Source organism: Scyliorhinus canicula, chromosome 7 (assembly GCF_902713615.1).
Source record: "Scyliorhinus canicula chromosome 7, sScyCan1.1, whole genome shotgun sequence".
Taxonomy (NCBI): Eukaryota; Metazoa; Chordata; class Chondrichthyes; order Carcharhiniformes; family Scyliorhinidae; genus Scyliorhinus; species Scyliorhinus canicula.
This window is the reverse complement of record NC_052152.1, coordinates 62,863,285-62,879,842: the sequence shown is the minus strand read 5'-3', so window position 1 is coordinate 62,879,842 and position 16,558 is coordinate 62,863,285. Positions and strand designations below refer to the sequence as shown.

Here is a 16,558-nt window from a genome sequence, read left to right as displayed (position 1 = left end):
AATGCATTGTCAGACATTATCTCAAGAGGATTGGAATTCAAGGAGGTGGAAGTTATGTTTCTGCTGTGTGGAGCTCTGGTTATACCTGATCTGCGGTACTGCACTCAGTTTTGGGCATCACAGCTCAGAAAGGATATATAGGCCTTATAGAGGCTGCAGTACAGATTCAACAGAATGATAACAGAATAACAGGGTTAAAAGGGGCTACATTATTTGCAGAGTTACATAGATTAGGGGCACGATTTAGCTTTAAAAAAACCATTCGGGGTGGGGTTAGCAGGCTCACTCCCGGCGCTATCTAACAGCACTCTGTTTGTTTTTAGTGCCCCAGTGGGAACAACCCCCTAAGGCCGCACTCATAGTCATTTCCTGCATTTTAAATGGCGCTCCAACCTCTCGATCCCCCAACACCCCAACTCACGTATAAAAGGGCCATCGAGCCCACCCGCACCCCACTTCACATGGGCGGAGCACCCCCAGGCCCGGTCCTGGCATGGGCAAAATGCCAGTCTGGCAGTGCCATCTTGGCACCATGGCAGCGCCAGGCTGGCACCAGGGTGGCACTGTCAGGGCACCAGGCTGGCAGTGCCAAGGTGCCTGGGTGGCAGTATCAGCAGTGCCAGGGTGCCACGCTGCCTTGAGGTCAACCACGCAGGGCCTCTGATAGTCTGGGACACCCCCTCCTCCTCGGTACCATTTTGCTTTGTCCCAGTTTGTGGGGATGAGTATTGAACGGCGCCCGGCTGGGGTCTTCTCAGTGAGGCTGATAGATGCCGCATGGCTGGTCGGCACTGTTGCCTCACGGCACCAGGGACGCAATTCAAATTCTGGCCTCGGGTGACTGTGTGGAGTTTGCACTTTCTCCCCATATCTGCTTGGGTTTCCTCCGGGTGCTCCGGTTTCCTTCCGGTGAGGGGGATCGGCCATGCTGAATTGCCTCTTAGTGTCCAACAGATTAGGTGGGGTGACTGGATTACGAGGAAAGAGTCGGAGCATGGGCCTAAGTAGGGTGCTCTTTCCAATGGTCGGTGCAGGTTGATGAGTTGAGTGGCCTCCTTCTGCACTCTGGAGATTCTATTATTCAATTCTATTTTAGATCCGACGCAAACATGGCTAAGTGGGTTCTTAAACTCGCGTGGCGGGACGCGGCAAGAAGATCGCGCCCTAGATATATATACTTGACTATAGAACATTAAGCAGCATTCTAATTGAAGTGTTTAAGGAGATTAAATGATTTGATAGGGTAGACAAAGATCAATTATTACCTCTAGTCGGAGAGTTCAGAACAAGCTTCATAACATTAAATTAGAGCTTGGTTATGGGGAGGGGGAGGAAGTACCTTTTCACTCAAAGAAAATTAAAACCTGGAAAACTCTCACCTAAAATGCTACTGAAATTGAAAATTTCAAAACTCATATTGATAGATTTCTGTTTAGCTATGGTATTAAGGAATACGGAACCAAGATTCAATAAAGACAGAGATCAGCTTTGATATGGACGACGGTGAACTATTGGTGGAACAGGCTTCAAGCCAACTTTTGTCCTTTGCTTCTGAATTAGGTACTGAGCATATTGACATTTGAAAATTAGGGGCAATATTACTAGGTTTGCAATCCCTGGAGTAAGAGAACAATGATTCGAATTCCAAAATGGCAGTTTTAGTTTTCAAAAATCTAAATATGAAATCTAATGTCAGTAAAATTGTCATGAAAACCTTACTTATTTCACCTATATTTGATCCCAGTCTCTCACCAATGTGCTTGACTTTCAATGCTCTCTGAAGTCGCCTAGCAAGCTGTTCAGAACAACAAACCATAGGGACTGGTTGAGCACAGGGCTAAATCGCTGGCTTTTAAAGCAGACCAAGGCAGGCCAGCAAGACGGTTCAATTCCTATACCAGCTTCCCCAAACAGGCGCCGGAATGTGGCAACTAGGGGCTTTTTTTCACAGTAACCATTTGAAGCCTACTTGTGACAATAAGCGGTTTTCAATAGAACTCCAGACATTCAATAAGTTAGTCTCAACCAGGGTGTTAGATGGAGAATTAACATCAATGCTCTCGGCAGAGAAAGAGCAAACGTAATATCCAATAACCCATGCTGTAAAGTGTATTGCCATGTCCCAGTACATTCTGAACTTCAGACTAATTTTTATGTTTTAAAAACTGATGGCAAAATGCTGCAAAAGGATGGGCACCCAAGGATCTTCTGGATTGAAACTAGTCCCCTGTCTCAAGAGGGGACAAAATAAACCTTCCAGACTGATGTTTATTCAACGCCTTTACTGAAATTGATTCAAATTCAATTGGGTCCTTTCAAATACAAAGACACTGGCTGTGTCAAACTCTGAATCCACAACACAGGATATTGAACCAACCAAATCACTCGCCATATTTAGAAGAGGACTTTGAATTTGTACAAGTCGCAGGATGAGACAACCATACTTTTTGTTTGCTTTTTGTTCAAATAATAGCAGAAGCTGTTCTGCGGTTTTACGATCGCAGATGACCTTACTACTGGCCAGTCAGCTCCCAGAGTGCAACCGGTCACGATAGATCCTAACTTTTAATTTTTGCTTAGAGGTATGATGAACAGAGTCACAGGACTCCCAATCAACTGTTAACAAAAGGGCAAAACATTTATTAAACAAGAAAGAATGAACTATAGTACATTACTCCTTCACCCCAGGATACCTCTCCAGATATATACAGAATTGTAAGGATAACACAGTTCTGAAGTATATCTTGTACTCCAATGTTCTCTGTAAACACACAGCCCACATGAACCAATAGGCAAAATGTGGTCAGAAACACCACACTCAAAAACAAATGACATGCCACCAAAACTACTTCTGTGGATTTCTCATCCAAACCCCCCAGATATTTATCACACTGAGTGCAAACTGGTCTCACTGGAGCTCCACACGAGTGTTTCCAATATCTGCTCTCGAAAAACACACCTTGGAATCTTCTCCCAAACAACATGTTTTCCCAGATGCCTTCATCAAGGATCTCATCCAGGCTTTCACTCTCTTATTTCAGAATTCTTCTGCCCAGGAATACCCTGTGCATTCAAGCTTCCACACAATTCCTCAAGTATCCAGCCACTCCAACAGAACACCACTGCTTCACGGGCTGTATGTCACCACCTTAGGATCACCATGGATGTCTGGTTTCTCATTAGCCGGTGTCTCCAGGTCTGCACCTTACAGCCCAGTATTTAACTGGGAGCTACTCTTGCTGCCCCTCTTTTTTTTTCCAGATTTCTGTTCTTTATCCCTTTAACTTCCTGGAACTCTCATTCCCTAATTTCTGGGACTTCCTGTTCTTGAGTTTTCTGTCCCTCTGTATTATTTTGTCTGCACTGGCAGCTTCTGTGGAACACTTCTTGCCTCTGGGTTACCTGGTGCTTGTGGTCATTCCGGACTTGGTTTTGCATGAGCTAACAGTGGGAGGGAATTGGAATTTGGTACAAGAACCAAAGATGGGCAGGTCGCTTCCATGCTCGCTTGCCCAGTCGGAGGGAGGGGGGGGGGGGGGGGGGGGGATGTGGGGGGCGAAGCTGCAGTCTGGGCTTAAGAGGGAAATGGGGGGGGGGTGGACCCATGGAGGTTAGTGCACCCGCGGGAGTGGGAGTATTCATTTTTCTCCTGAATTCACAAGGTTTATTCGAGGGTAGACTTTTTTGTTGTGAGGATGGCCTTGCTGGCTAGGATTAAGGGATCAGAGTATTCGGTGATAGCGATCTCAGGTCATGCGTACTCTGGGTGGACATTGTCCTGGAGAAGGGGGTAGCGCAGAGACCAGGTGGAGAATGAATGCGAGATTGCTGGGGGATTGAAGGTTTTGTGAAAAGATCAGGAACGTATGAGGCTTTAACTGTGCAGGGGAAGTATCACAGGCAGTGGTATGGGAGGACCTGAGGCAGTAGTGAGGGGCATGGTGATATAATTTAAGGCTAAGGTGGATGAAGAGGAGAGGGAGGAGCATCAAAGGCTGATAGAGGAAATGTTGGAGGTAGACAGGTGTACGGGAGATGCAGCTCGAGTACGTTTGGACAGAAGGAGGGAGCTCCAAGCTAGTTTTGACTGGTTGTCCACAGAGAAAGCTGTCCACTGACTGAGGGAAGGCGAGGGGAGCGATTTATGAATATGGAGAGAAGGCTAACTTGGGGAGGGAGGCAATGGCAAGGGAAAGGGTTCAGATGCGGGATAGGACAGGGAAATTGGTGACAGTTCCAGACCAGATTAATAAGGTGTTTGAGGAGTTCTGTGAAGAGCTGGATAGTTCGGAACCACCGGGGGAGGATCAAGGGATGAGGGAGTTCCTGGAAGGATTGGAGCATCCGAGGCTGGAGGAAGAAGATAGGGCCACTCTGGAGAGGCCAGTGGGGGAACGGGAGGTAAAGGGGGCAATTGGAAGGATGCAATCGGGGGAGGTGGTAGAGCCAGATGGGTTCCCAGTGGAGTATGGCAAGAAATTTAAAGACAAATTGGCTTTGCTGATGGTGGGGATGTTCGAAGAGGCAAAGGAAGAGGTGTCTACTATATAAGAAACCAGTAGTGAGTGTCCACATAAATAATATGAGCTCAGGGTACTTTGCTCTGCACCGGGGTACCAGGGTTGTCCTATGTCCCCTCTGCTATTTGCATTATCAATGGAGCCTTTGGCCATCGCTTTAAGGAGTATGAAACTGTGGAAGGGAATAGTATGGGAGGGGATGGAACATGTGTTTTTACCACAAACATTGAGGTAGGCTTTGATCACTTTGCTGTTAAAGAAAGACAAAGACCCGACAGAGTGTGGTTGTATATGCCTGTATAGCTGTTGAATGAAATGAAATGAAAATCGCTTATTGTCACAAGTAGGCTTCAAATGAAATTACTGTGAAAAGCCCCTAGTTGCCACATCCCGGCTAGACGCCTTGGCGAAGATTTTGGCGGCTAGGTTGGAGGGGTGCCTCCCGAAGGTGATAGGGGAGAACCAGACAGAGTTTGTGAAAGGAAGGCAGCTATTATTGAATATCAGGAGGTTACTAAATGTAATTATGACGCCGGCCGAGGGAAAGGGGGCGTAGGTGGTGGTGGCGGAAAGGCGTTCGATCGGGTAGAGTGGGGATACTTGCTGGTGGTCCTAGAGAGGTTCGAGATTGTGCTGAGATTTAAGGAATGGATGTGTCTACTATATAAGAAACCAGTAGTAAGTGTCCACACAAATAATATGAGCTTGGGGTACTTTGCTCTGCACCGGGGTACCAGGGGTGTCCTATGTCCCCTCTGCTATTTGCATTATCAATCGAGCCTTTGGCCATCGCTTTAAGGAGTTTGAAACTGTGGAAGGGAATAGTATGGGAGGGGATGGAATATGGGGCATTTTTGTACACATTCGCGGTACTATTGCTATATATCTCAGAGCCAAGTACTTCGGTGGGGAATATAATGGGTCTTCTCCGAAGATTTGGGTCTTTTTCAGGATATAAATTGAACTTGGAGAAGAGTGAGTATTTTTTGGTGTCCTGGCTGGGAGTGGGGGCGGGAGTGGGAGGGGGGCTGCCATTTCGCAGGGCAGCAACCCATTTCAAGTACTTGGGGGTGCAGGTGGCGTGGGATTTAGGAGGCTCCGTAGGTACACTTTTACTAGTTTGGTGGGGAGGGTGAAAGTGGACTTACAAGGTGGGACAACCTCTCTCCGTCACTGGCGGGTCGGGCGCAGGCAATTAAAATGGACGTGCTGCCGTAATTTTTGTTTTTATTCCAGTGTCTGCCAGTGTTTTTGCCAAAGGCATTCTTCAAGGAAGTGGACAAGTTGGTCACCTCGTTTGTTTTTTTGGGGGGAAGGTAGCCATGTTCAAGAAGGTGGTCTTGTGAGAGGGTGGCAGGCGGGGGACCTGGGCCTCTCAAATTTATTATACTATTACTGGGCGGCGAATGCGGAAAAGTGAGGAATTGGGTCATGGGGGAGGGGGAGTGGGGAATGGGGGAAGGGTGGTGGGGAATGGGGGAGGGGAGCCCTGGTGGGTTAGGATGGAGGAAGGTTGGGGGTTAGGTTTGAGGGCATTGGCAACGGCACTGCTCCCAATGACCCCGGGCAAGTACTCTTGGAGTCCGGTGGTGGTGGCAACACTGCAGATTTGGAGGTAGCAGAGGCAGCACCTTAAGTTGGGAGCTGGGTCAAGGGAGATGCCAATCAGGAGGAATTACAGTTTGAGCCGGGCAGGTTGGACGGGAGGTTTTGGATGTGGGATGAGAGGGGGATCAGGGTATTAAAAGACCTGTTCCTGGCGGGACGTTTTGCAACGTTGGTAGAGTTGGGGAAGAAATATAGACTGGGGCAAGGGTTTAGGTACCTGCAGCTCTGAGACTTTGCAAGGAGGGAGGTTCCGATAGCCTGACCCCCTCATTGTTGGAAGAGATATTGATGGCAGGCGGAATGGAGATGGGATTGGTGTCAGCGATTTAAGGGAAGATTCTGGAGGAGGACAGGGTGTCTATGGAAGGGACTGAGACGAATATATTAAAGCAGGTAGCATTTTTAAAATATTAGCAGCAGCACTTCACTTAGAGAACTGGAGGTATTCAAGGATGATAGAAGGGAAAGGAAAATGAAAGGCCTTCCATTGATTATGGGCTGCACATGACCTCCTGTCATCCCAAAATGCTTTGCAGCCAATGGAGTGCTTCAGATGAAACAAAATTCATGCACATGCGCACACTGGCTGCATTTACTGAATGTGACACATCAAACTATTTCCATCAGTCTGGCCAGAAACAGTTACATAAAATATACAGACATTAATCCAACCAGTCTATTCTAGCAATTATGCTACACTTAAACCTCTCCCCAAATCCTTTCTTAGTTCACTCCATCAGCAAAATCTTTTAATCCCTTCTCCCTCATTTGCTTATATATCCTTTCCTGAAATGCATTTATACTATTTATTTCCACAGTCTCACCACTCCTTGGGTAAAGATGTTTTTTATGAATTCTACAATTTAATTTCTTTGTAATTATCATATATTGAACACCTTTGGTTTTGCTTTTTCTCAAAAGTGGAAACTGTCTTTCTGGGGCAGGAATTTATATTTTTGGTCAAAACCGGGACCTTGGGATCAAATAGAGTTCAAGGCCCTGCTCTATCTGTAAAGCAAAAACCCGGCAGTAATTTTCCCCAGACTAGCCAATTGGTGGCTCGAAGATGTGCTCCCTGTCCAATTAAGGATGGCAGACAGTCTCTCAAAGTGGGAGTGCTAGTAGGAGGCCCTCCAACATGGAAGGAGCTGAAACTAAGTAAAGAGAGAGCACCGCCACCTTGAGGCGCCCTCTAAATATTTCTCAAAAGTTCTGAATTTAAAATGGTTCCAGCTGCCAATCCACCATTGCGATGGGGAAGCTCCTCCACAGTGTGGTTCATGGCTGCAGCTGGGGCTAGACAGACAGGGAGAACCTGAAACCTGTCTGAAGCACTTGAATATGTCTCACTTCCCTGCAGTGTGCTGCTGGGAAACCAACTCCTGGCAATTGATCCTAACCCAAACGGGGACATGCAGGCTGGACAGAAAATACCAATCAGCCATTGAGAATTAGCCTTTCACTTACTTCAATTACACTCATTGAAAGGGCAATTACAACAAATAAAAGTGCCCACTCGCCTCCATTCTAACATCCATTATCACCAGCCTATGGGTGAAAATTCTGCCTCTCGGGCCAGATCAGTCAGGCAGGAGAAAAAAATGGCAGCCAGAGTGTTCATTCAGAGGTCCTGCGCCACTTCTGTCTCAAGCTAGTTTCAAAGGTGGGAAAGGGGTGGGGCAGAAACTCCAAACGCATTATGTTATCTATTTTACTACTTAGAAATTGCCAGCAAAATTTTGGAAGTGGGCACATCAAACGTATGCAATTATCAAGGAGATAGCCTCATTGTGGAACCCTTTCGGATTCACACCTGATGAGTTTTTTTTTGCTTTGTTCATGGGATGTGGGCGTCGTTGGCTGGAACAGCATTTATTGCCCATCCCTGAGGCCATTTAAGAGTGAACATGGATTGGAGGCAAGAGAGTCTAAATTGCAAAAATGGCATTTTCTCCTTTATATTTCATTATGAAATGCTGTAGCCTGCATTTAATGATATTTACTAAAGTGAGTAATGAACGTGCAATGATTGGATAAGACCATGAAACAATGTGGTTTGCAGGTTGTTAGTTCTGACAAGGGGATGCTGTCAAGTGAAAGAACAGTGCTGTAAAAGTGGAAAGGTCTTCAGATACATTAGAATGGATCATCCACTGGATTGACTGCTATACAACATTGTCCAATATGGAAACTGTCACCCAATGTGAAATTATTAGTTAATTTTTGAACCTTTTCCCACAGCTTTCGTTCTTTCTTTAAAGAACAGTTTAGCCATCCAGTTGGTTGTGTGAAAGCTTTGGCAGATGTCTGAGCTATTGGCTGTCTTCCAAATCACTAATAGATTCTGCACTGCAGTGTTTGCTCACACTGCTGTGCTATGGAATCTCACTTTTATGAATTTGCTGCCTTTCAAAACAGTAATGGATTCTGTACTGCAGGAATTGTTGGCACAGCTCTCCTGGGAGACAGAATATGTTTGTTTTGACAGATTTATGAACTGCTAAGAGGATAATGATTTTTATGTGCCTATTTAAGAGTTGTTCGCTTAATTTTACAGATTTATGAGATTTTCTAAGATTTTGAGATGTTATTAGAGGATTCATGAGTTTGTTTATAAAGTGGAAACTGGGTGATTTTCTAAGGTGAGTTGGGGGGGTCAGAATGAAGTGTTGAGAAGAACAGAATTGGTGAGAGGATGAAAGGGGGTAAGGGAGATGAAGAGAGTGAGGGAGGTGAAAAGGAGGTGAGGGTGAGGTTTTCTTTACGTTGACCTGCATAACTGGGCTGATGTCTCTAATGGAGGTGGGCCATTTAACCTGGATTTTTAGCATCATCCCCCCTCCCCCACGGCTGGGATGGAGGTGGGATTGTGACGCTGGGAACATTCCAGACTTCCCTGATTCCCCCTCTATGATAAGAACCTGCTCTCCTCCTCTCCCCGATTCCCCACCACCCCTGTGTCTACTCTATCAAAACTGTCTACAATTTTAAAGACCTAATATTGGTTCATTCCGCAACCTTCTCTTTTCAAGGGAAAGAAAACCCAGACAGTTCACAGATACAAACTCACATTTATGGCATTATCAATGTAAATCTATCTTTGTGATGTTGATTGAAGGATAAATATTGACCAGGACACAAGGGATAACTGCCCTGCACATCTGTAAGATTGTGCCAAGGGACCATTTCATCTACCCAAGCAGGCAGATGGGGCCTCAGTTTAACACTTCATCAGAAAGACAATGTGGCACTCCTTCTTTACTACTTTGGAGTGTCAAATTGAATTTTCATGCTCAAGTCCTGGAGTGGGATTTGAACCCAGAACCTTCTAACTCCAAGGCGAGTGCACTATCAATGGAGTCAAGGCTGACACAATTGGTTCATTTTATTCTTTATGCCTGCTTTCTGCACGGGAAATCAATTAGTGGATTTTTTTCATGCTCTGGACTAATTATCTAGTTGCATGACTGAGTCCTATTAGGCTGTGCTTAATGTTTTCCTCAGTATTCAGTCCAAATATTTCTCAGCAAGTATTCAGGTCTTGATAACTGACTGATTGCTGGTCTGAGCAAAGGAGACTAATCTGGCCAAACCTTTTGTGTTCAGCTGATTAACTGTGACTATAAAACAGGCACATATAATGAAAGGTGTTCAAATGTGCTTTGTCAATGGTCAAACTGAATTGAATTTTCATCTGATATAACCTTTTGGTTAGGATCCAAATAATGTAGGCATCTCTATGTGTAACAGAAGGAGTATGTTTTGATTTTGTATATAATGAATCAAATAATGTTTTTCTTTTCTGCAGATTACCAGAATCGCCTGGTGAACTCCCAGAATTTTCTTTTTTTGTCTCAGTAAATGATTGGCTGGACTCAATCAAAATGGAACAGTACAAGAACAACTTCATGGCTGCAGGCCTCACAACTCTGGATTCCGTCACAAGGATGAGTATTGAGTAAGTGAAATATAATAACATAAAGCCTTATTGTGAGTGAACAAAACTCAGTCCACTGAAACCACTGCCTGGATAGCATGTGCATCAGTTGATACGTGACCTTACACTGAGGCATGCATATGGTTTGCACCATTAGAAATTGTGAAACGGGCTAGATTGAGCTAGGACCAGTATTCCTGAGGCATGCCTGCATCCAACAGTATTACCCAATAACACGAGATCATCTTATTTCAGTAATCTAGCAGTGCTGTAAGCATATAATGCATGATGTGCTGAGATGGCCCAGGGGCTCAATTGGGAATAGCACATATCAGTAGCCAGTGAAAAGCCACTCACTTCTTGTACAATGCCATGATGATATATTTTCCATTAGTCAGCCACTGGGGACCAAGTTCCCCTGGCTTGAGTTGATTATCGGAGGATTTTTTTAAAAGAATAGCAGCAAGTGAGGGTAGCCCATGGATGTGCCAGCCAGGAGTATATTTATTCTCTCAGGACTTCCCTCTTCTAAACAAGCATTTCACATCTGGAACACCAGTCAAGAATACCAGTCAAACTGTGAAGAGACTCCTAATTTAAAATGAATTGTAGATACTTAATTCTTAATGTGTTTTGTGTGCAAGTTTTCAATATTCTTTCCTAGTCTGAGAAGGATATCAGGTTGTATTTGCTATATCAGGTGCGTGATAAGCTACAATTCTTCATGCCTGACAGCATGAGTAACCAATATCCATTGCATATCAATGTAACGGGCACCAGCCATCTCATTATCGACCACCAAACACTCAGCACAAATCTCCAGTGTTCCAAATCTTTATACTCACTTGCTAAAATGTGTTTTGTAACATGTATGATACCTTTTTACTTCCGCTCCATTTAATGACACCCTATTCATCTAAGCTTAGTGAAAAAATCTCTCTCCTTTGCTCCATTCTGTTGTACCATTTTCAAGTGTGATCTCACAGAAAAGTCTGTAAGTGTCATTTGTGGCGGGTTATTCTGGGTGTTTCCTGTTGGCTCTGCCGGTGAGTTACCTACCACCATCTAACCACACCTAGTCACTTTTTTGGGCCCTGAGGAGCTTCTCACCGGTTTAGCCCACACTTTGAATTATTTTCATTACTGGAGAGTCGAACTCACTGGCCAGGCTCCTCAGAGATTGGGCCGCCCAGATCTCTCAAGTCAGCCTGAGGGTCCCCCACACCCCCCACCCACAAGCAGTATCAACCTCCCACACACATTGGCATTACCCCACACCCACCCCCTCCCCAAGTGAGGTCACCCTGCTATGTGGTCCCTGAGTACCCACCCTCTTCAGGCTCCCCCCAAACTCCTTAACAGACGCCCCCTTCCAGGACCCCACCCTTCACCCTCCCCAACCTCCCAAGGCCGTTACATAACTGCCCTACAACTCCCCCCACACGCCACACACACACCCCCACCCTCGTTTCATCGGCATGGACCCGCTCAGACCCTGACCATTTTTAAAAACTTTTTCTTTTAAACGCATTTTATTCAAACTTGTATCAAAGTAGGTTACAGCAAAATAAACACCCTGCGAAACATTCTTCCCAACAATCAACGATACAGTCTGTACAAAGTTTTCTCCTTTTTCACCCCCACCATCCCCCCCCCCCCCCCCCCCACCCCCACCTCCCCATCACCCACCCCTCCACCCCCTGCGACGAACAGCTCCTCAAACATGGTCACAAATATCCCCCACCTTTTCTCAAACTCCCCTGCTGAGCCCCTTAACTCATACTTTATCTTCTCTAACCGCAGGAAGTCATACAGGTCACCCAACCATGCTGCTACCCCCGGTGGCGATGCCGACCACCACTTCAGCAAAATTCATCGCCGTGCAATCAGAAAGGCGAAGGCTATGACATCGGCCTTCCTCCTCTCCATAAGCTCCGGCTTCTCTGAAACCCCAAATATCACCACCAAAGGCTCTGGGTCCACTCCCTCCTCCACTATCCTGGCTAAGACCGCGAACACTCCCGCCCAGAATCTTCCCAATTTTTCATAACCCCAAAACATGTGCGCATGATTCGCTGGCCCCCACACACACCTCGAACACTCATCTGCTGCCCCCTGAAAAAACCCACTCATTCTCGCCCGAATCATATGCACCCTGTGCACCACCTTAAACTGTATCAGGCTCATCCTTGCACAAGAGGTGGTCCCGTTTATCCTTCGAAGTGCCTCACTCCATACTCCCCAATTTATTTCCATTCCCAACTCCGCTTCCCATTTCTCCTTGGTCTTCACCACCCGCTCGCCTCCCTGCTCCCCCAGCCACTTATATATATCCCCAATTCTTCCCTCCCCTTCCACATCAGCAGTCGCTCCAGCAGGGTGTATCCCGGCAATCGAGGGATTTCGGCAATCCAGACCTTTCGTGCAAAGTCTCTAACCTGTTGATACCTGAACTCACTACCCCTCGGCAGCTCTCCCTTAGCTCCTCCAGACTGGCGAACCCTTCCTCCAAATACAAATCCCTCACCTTGACCAGCCCCACTTCCCTCCACCTCCTGTATACACTATCCATCCCCCCCTGGCTCAAACCCATAATTCTCGCACAGCAGCATTAGCACCGACATCCCTTCCACCCTAAAATGCCTCCTCGGCTGATTCCATATCTTCACGTGGACTGCATCACTGGGTTTCCTAACTATCTACTCTGAGCCATTGGCAGTGCTGCAATCACCATAGCCCTCAAACTAGATCCCTTACAATATTCCTCCTCCATCCTAACCCACTCTACCCCTTCTCCTTCCAACCACCGCCGCACCTTATCCACATTCGCCGCCCAATAATAATGAAGCAAGTTTGGCAACGCCAACCCCCCCTGCTGTTTCTGTCTCTGTTGCAGGGTCCTCCCTACCCTCGGCACATTCACCGCCTACAAAGTCAGAGATGATTGTGTCCACTTTCCGAAAAAAGGCCTTTGGTATAAAGATTGGGACAGCCTGAGAGATAAACAAGAACCTCGGCAGAATATTCATTTTCACCACTTGGACCCTCCCCGCCAACGTTAAGTGCAGTGTATCCCACCTCTTAAGATCCTCCCTGGCCTCCTCCACCAGCTTCGTTAAGTTCCACTTATGGAGCCCTGTCCATTCCCTCGCTACCTGAATCCCCAAGTACCTAAACCTATCACTCGCTACTGTAAATGGCAACAACGTAGTCAATACTTTCACATCCGTGTTCAATAGTGATATATGTCTATATGACCCACGTTCCTCCGGATCCTTCCATTTTTTTAGGATTAGTGTGATTACTGCCTGCTTCATTGTCTCCGGCAACTCCCCCTTCTCCAGTGCTTCATTAAACGCCCCCAACAGATGTGATGCCAGGTCCACCGCAAATTCCTTATAAAATTCTGCCAGGTACCCAACCGGCCCAGGGGCCTACCCCGACTTCATACCCCTGATACTATCCAGCACCATCCTCAGCCCCAGAGGCTCCTCCAAAGCCTGCCTCTTTGCTTCCTTCACCTGGGGAAATTCCAGCTTGTCCAGAAACCACCCCATGCCCCCTCCTCTCCTCCTGGGTCTGCCTCATAAAGTCCCTGGTAATACTCTCTAAATGCCTCATTTATCTTCCCTGGCTCTGACACCATATCCCCAGCCCCAGTCCGGGTCTTCAATATTTCCCTGGACGCAGCCTCCCTCCACAGCTGGTGCACCAGCATTGGCTGGAAGAGGAACTACACCAACCAGCTGAGACCTTGTCCCGGTAACCAGAGACCCAGGTAAGTGAAAGGGGTCCCATGACTAGGAGGCGAGGAAAAGCCTGGGAGTGTCACCAGGGAGGTCAATGGGGTGTCACACCCATTGACATGGGAGCTGCTGATGGAGGCCCCACCGACCCCACCCCCATCCCGCCCGAGATCTAATATTCTTTATATCTGGGTTCCCCCCAAGCTGTCATCCATCCATCAGCTCAAAAATTTAGGCTGGGCAGGAAATGACAGCCATTAACTGGCCACTTCAGCACCCTAAGTAGGGCAAGGCCTTTCCACCCCAATGTCAAATCGCTGTGGAGTTGGGGTAGGCAGGGCCCATAGGGAAGCCTTTCCAAGCAATTACACATTCCACACACACTGAAACCCGCTGGAGAAGTGATTGGAGTGTGTAAAATTCTGGTCCAAATATCTCTACTCATTCTCTACCTTTCCTTATGTGACGGTTGAATTTAAAATGCATGGAGTTCCCGTGAAGGAAATATGTGGTTGATCAGTAGTTGCTTTAGAATTACTTGACAATTTTTAACAAATTATACGTTTTTGCCACAAATGTTCAATATTAGTCTTCTGTGCTTTAATCTTGGATGCAAGTACATGCAGAAGCATGGAAAAATATAACCACAAAGACATTAGGGTACACAATAATGTTTTACACAAGTACAAAATATAACCACAAAGGGTACCTTCTTGGTCACAGTTGATGATATGTTTACATATAAGCTTCCAACCTTTAGCTTGCTATGAGATCACATCGGTTTTACTTTCTTTTGTTCTAGTGACGTGAGAAGAATTGGGGTAACGTTAATAGGACATCAGAGACGAATAGTGAGCAGTATACAGACTTTGAGACTGCACATGTTCCACATACAGGAGAAAGGATTTCATGTGTGAATGCACCATAAATGCTATTGAGTTGTATCTCAACCATTTCAGTGGGAGGACATTTTATAACTACAATGCCTAGCTTTGTCTATTTGAAAATACCATCAGACATTGATAGTTGGCATTTCCTTCATTTGGACAAGTTTTTCACATGAATCTTAATTCTCTACAAGTTTCCATCCTTTAGCTGAAACTTTACAGTCCAATTACCCGTAGAGCTAACAAACTATTGCTAATAAAGTGGAGTCTAACTGACACATTAATTGCCAATTTCCCCATTGTTATTTAAAGAAGAGTTCATGTGTAGATGGATACCTCTTATGGTAATATTCTAATAGCCATGTGGCTTCAACAGTATTGATACCTTTAGAGTTATAGGTTGAGAAGTAATCTCTTTTCCATGTTTGTGACTGTTTAGCTGCTAATATCAAATGTGCAATCAAAAGGTTGACTTTAATATCTTCTTTTTGTAATTTATTCTGTACAAATTTGAAAGGTTTTTGTTTTCTCTTTTTGGTTTTGAAATTAATTCTTGGTATGCTAGTATATGGATAAACTAGAGATCAACTGCATTTGAAAATGTTGAATCTAGAACTGGCTTACACAATGAAAAGATCTTACAGTTTAACTCATGCAAATAGATGCGGGCATTACATTATTCATTTCATTCTTTGTTTGTCTGAGAACAAATCTTATGTGGGTATGTTTTTACACAAGAAAATAATTTGGAATTACCAGTTTAATGCCATCGCCAGACTAATGTCTTTCAGTATAAGTAGGTATTCAGCAGGCCTTAATCTGCAACCATTTCGTTCATTGATGCCCTTAGGTTTCTGAGATTGTGCCGGCAACTATATCTATTGGCACCCTCAGTTTACCATAATCTGTAATATCAGTTGTAGTTTAGACTTCCAAAATGATATTTTATTATATGAAATTTTTAGAAAGGTTCTTCAGGTGTGGTTTTTATCTTTCTTTCCTGAGTGGTCAGTTAAAATCAGATTAGTAATTTACCAAAGACATCTTGATTACACCGCCTTCAATTTCAAACTGTTCTTCCGAGCAAGGGGCACGGGTACCCCCCCCCCCCCACACTCCCCCACCTCCCAATAATGTCACCAGGACCCAACTTCAAGTTCACGTATGACCTGAGTGGGGAAACTTCCCTGGCTTACCTTCCAGGTGATTGCAATGGACAGAGTATCCAGGGCCTAAAGAGGCCCAAACATGTAAGTTATTTTTGTTTGCCCTGTGAAGGCATTCTCGCATGAGTGCTCCTCTGGGCCCAGTTAGGAAAGTTTAAATTTCTCCTGTCCCAGATTTCCCACTGGGTGTGAGACCCTCCTGACACATTTTCCCTGCAACTAACTTCCTTGCCAACGGACCTGCCTTGGCGACAGCCAATGGATGGCCACCTGTGACTTGAACTTCTATGGCAGCATTCAAATGAGGCCTAGGAGAGAAAATGGCCTTGCAAACACATTGTCAAAGTAGGGGAGAAGGGTTTACAGCTCACTTCTTCCTTCATCCAGTCAAATCATGCTACAAATTCCAATTCCCGCTGACATATATTGAGCGGTGGTATTTTTCTTTTTAACTTTCTTCCTCCCGCTGTTAGCATCATCTCTTGGAATGTTCAGTTATCAACATGGCAAACAACTTAAATTAACTAAAATTTGATGAACTTCATCAGTTTATCGACATTTCACTCAATGGATGGAGTAGTGCACGGACACGAGGTGAAAACTCATGAAGGGCAATCTCACTAGAAATGTATAGCACAGGCATGAATAACTGCCACAAAATTCTGAAAATAAATATTCAACATATATATGTACA

The 16,558-nt window shown here is 45.5% G+C and overlaps 1 protein-coding gene across 1 annotated transcript in view; it reads left to right on the top strand.

The window, feature by feature from the left end:
- The window catches only part of LOC119969034 (ephrin type-A receptor 6-like), a 956,636-nt gene extending 940,815 nt beyond the window's left edge, over window positions 1-15,821 (top strand). Inside the window, 2 exon segments of the mRNA XM_038802175.1 lie at window positions 9,937-10,086; window positions 14,614-15,821. Of these exon segments, the coding sequence (XP_038658103.1) occupies window positions 9,937-10,086; window positions 14,614-14,728 (265 nt within the window). The 3' untranslated portion in view covers window positions 14,729-15,821.
- The last annotated feature ends 737 nt before the right edge of the window (window positions 15,822-16,558 follow it).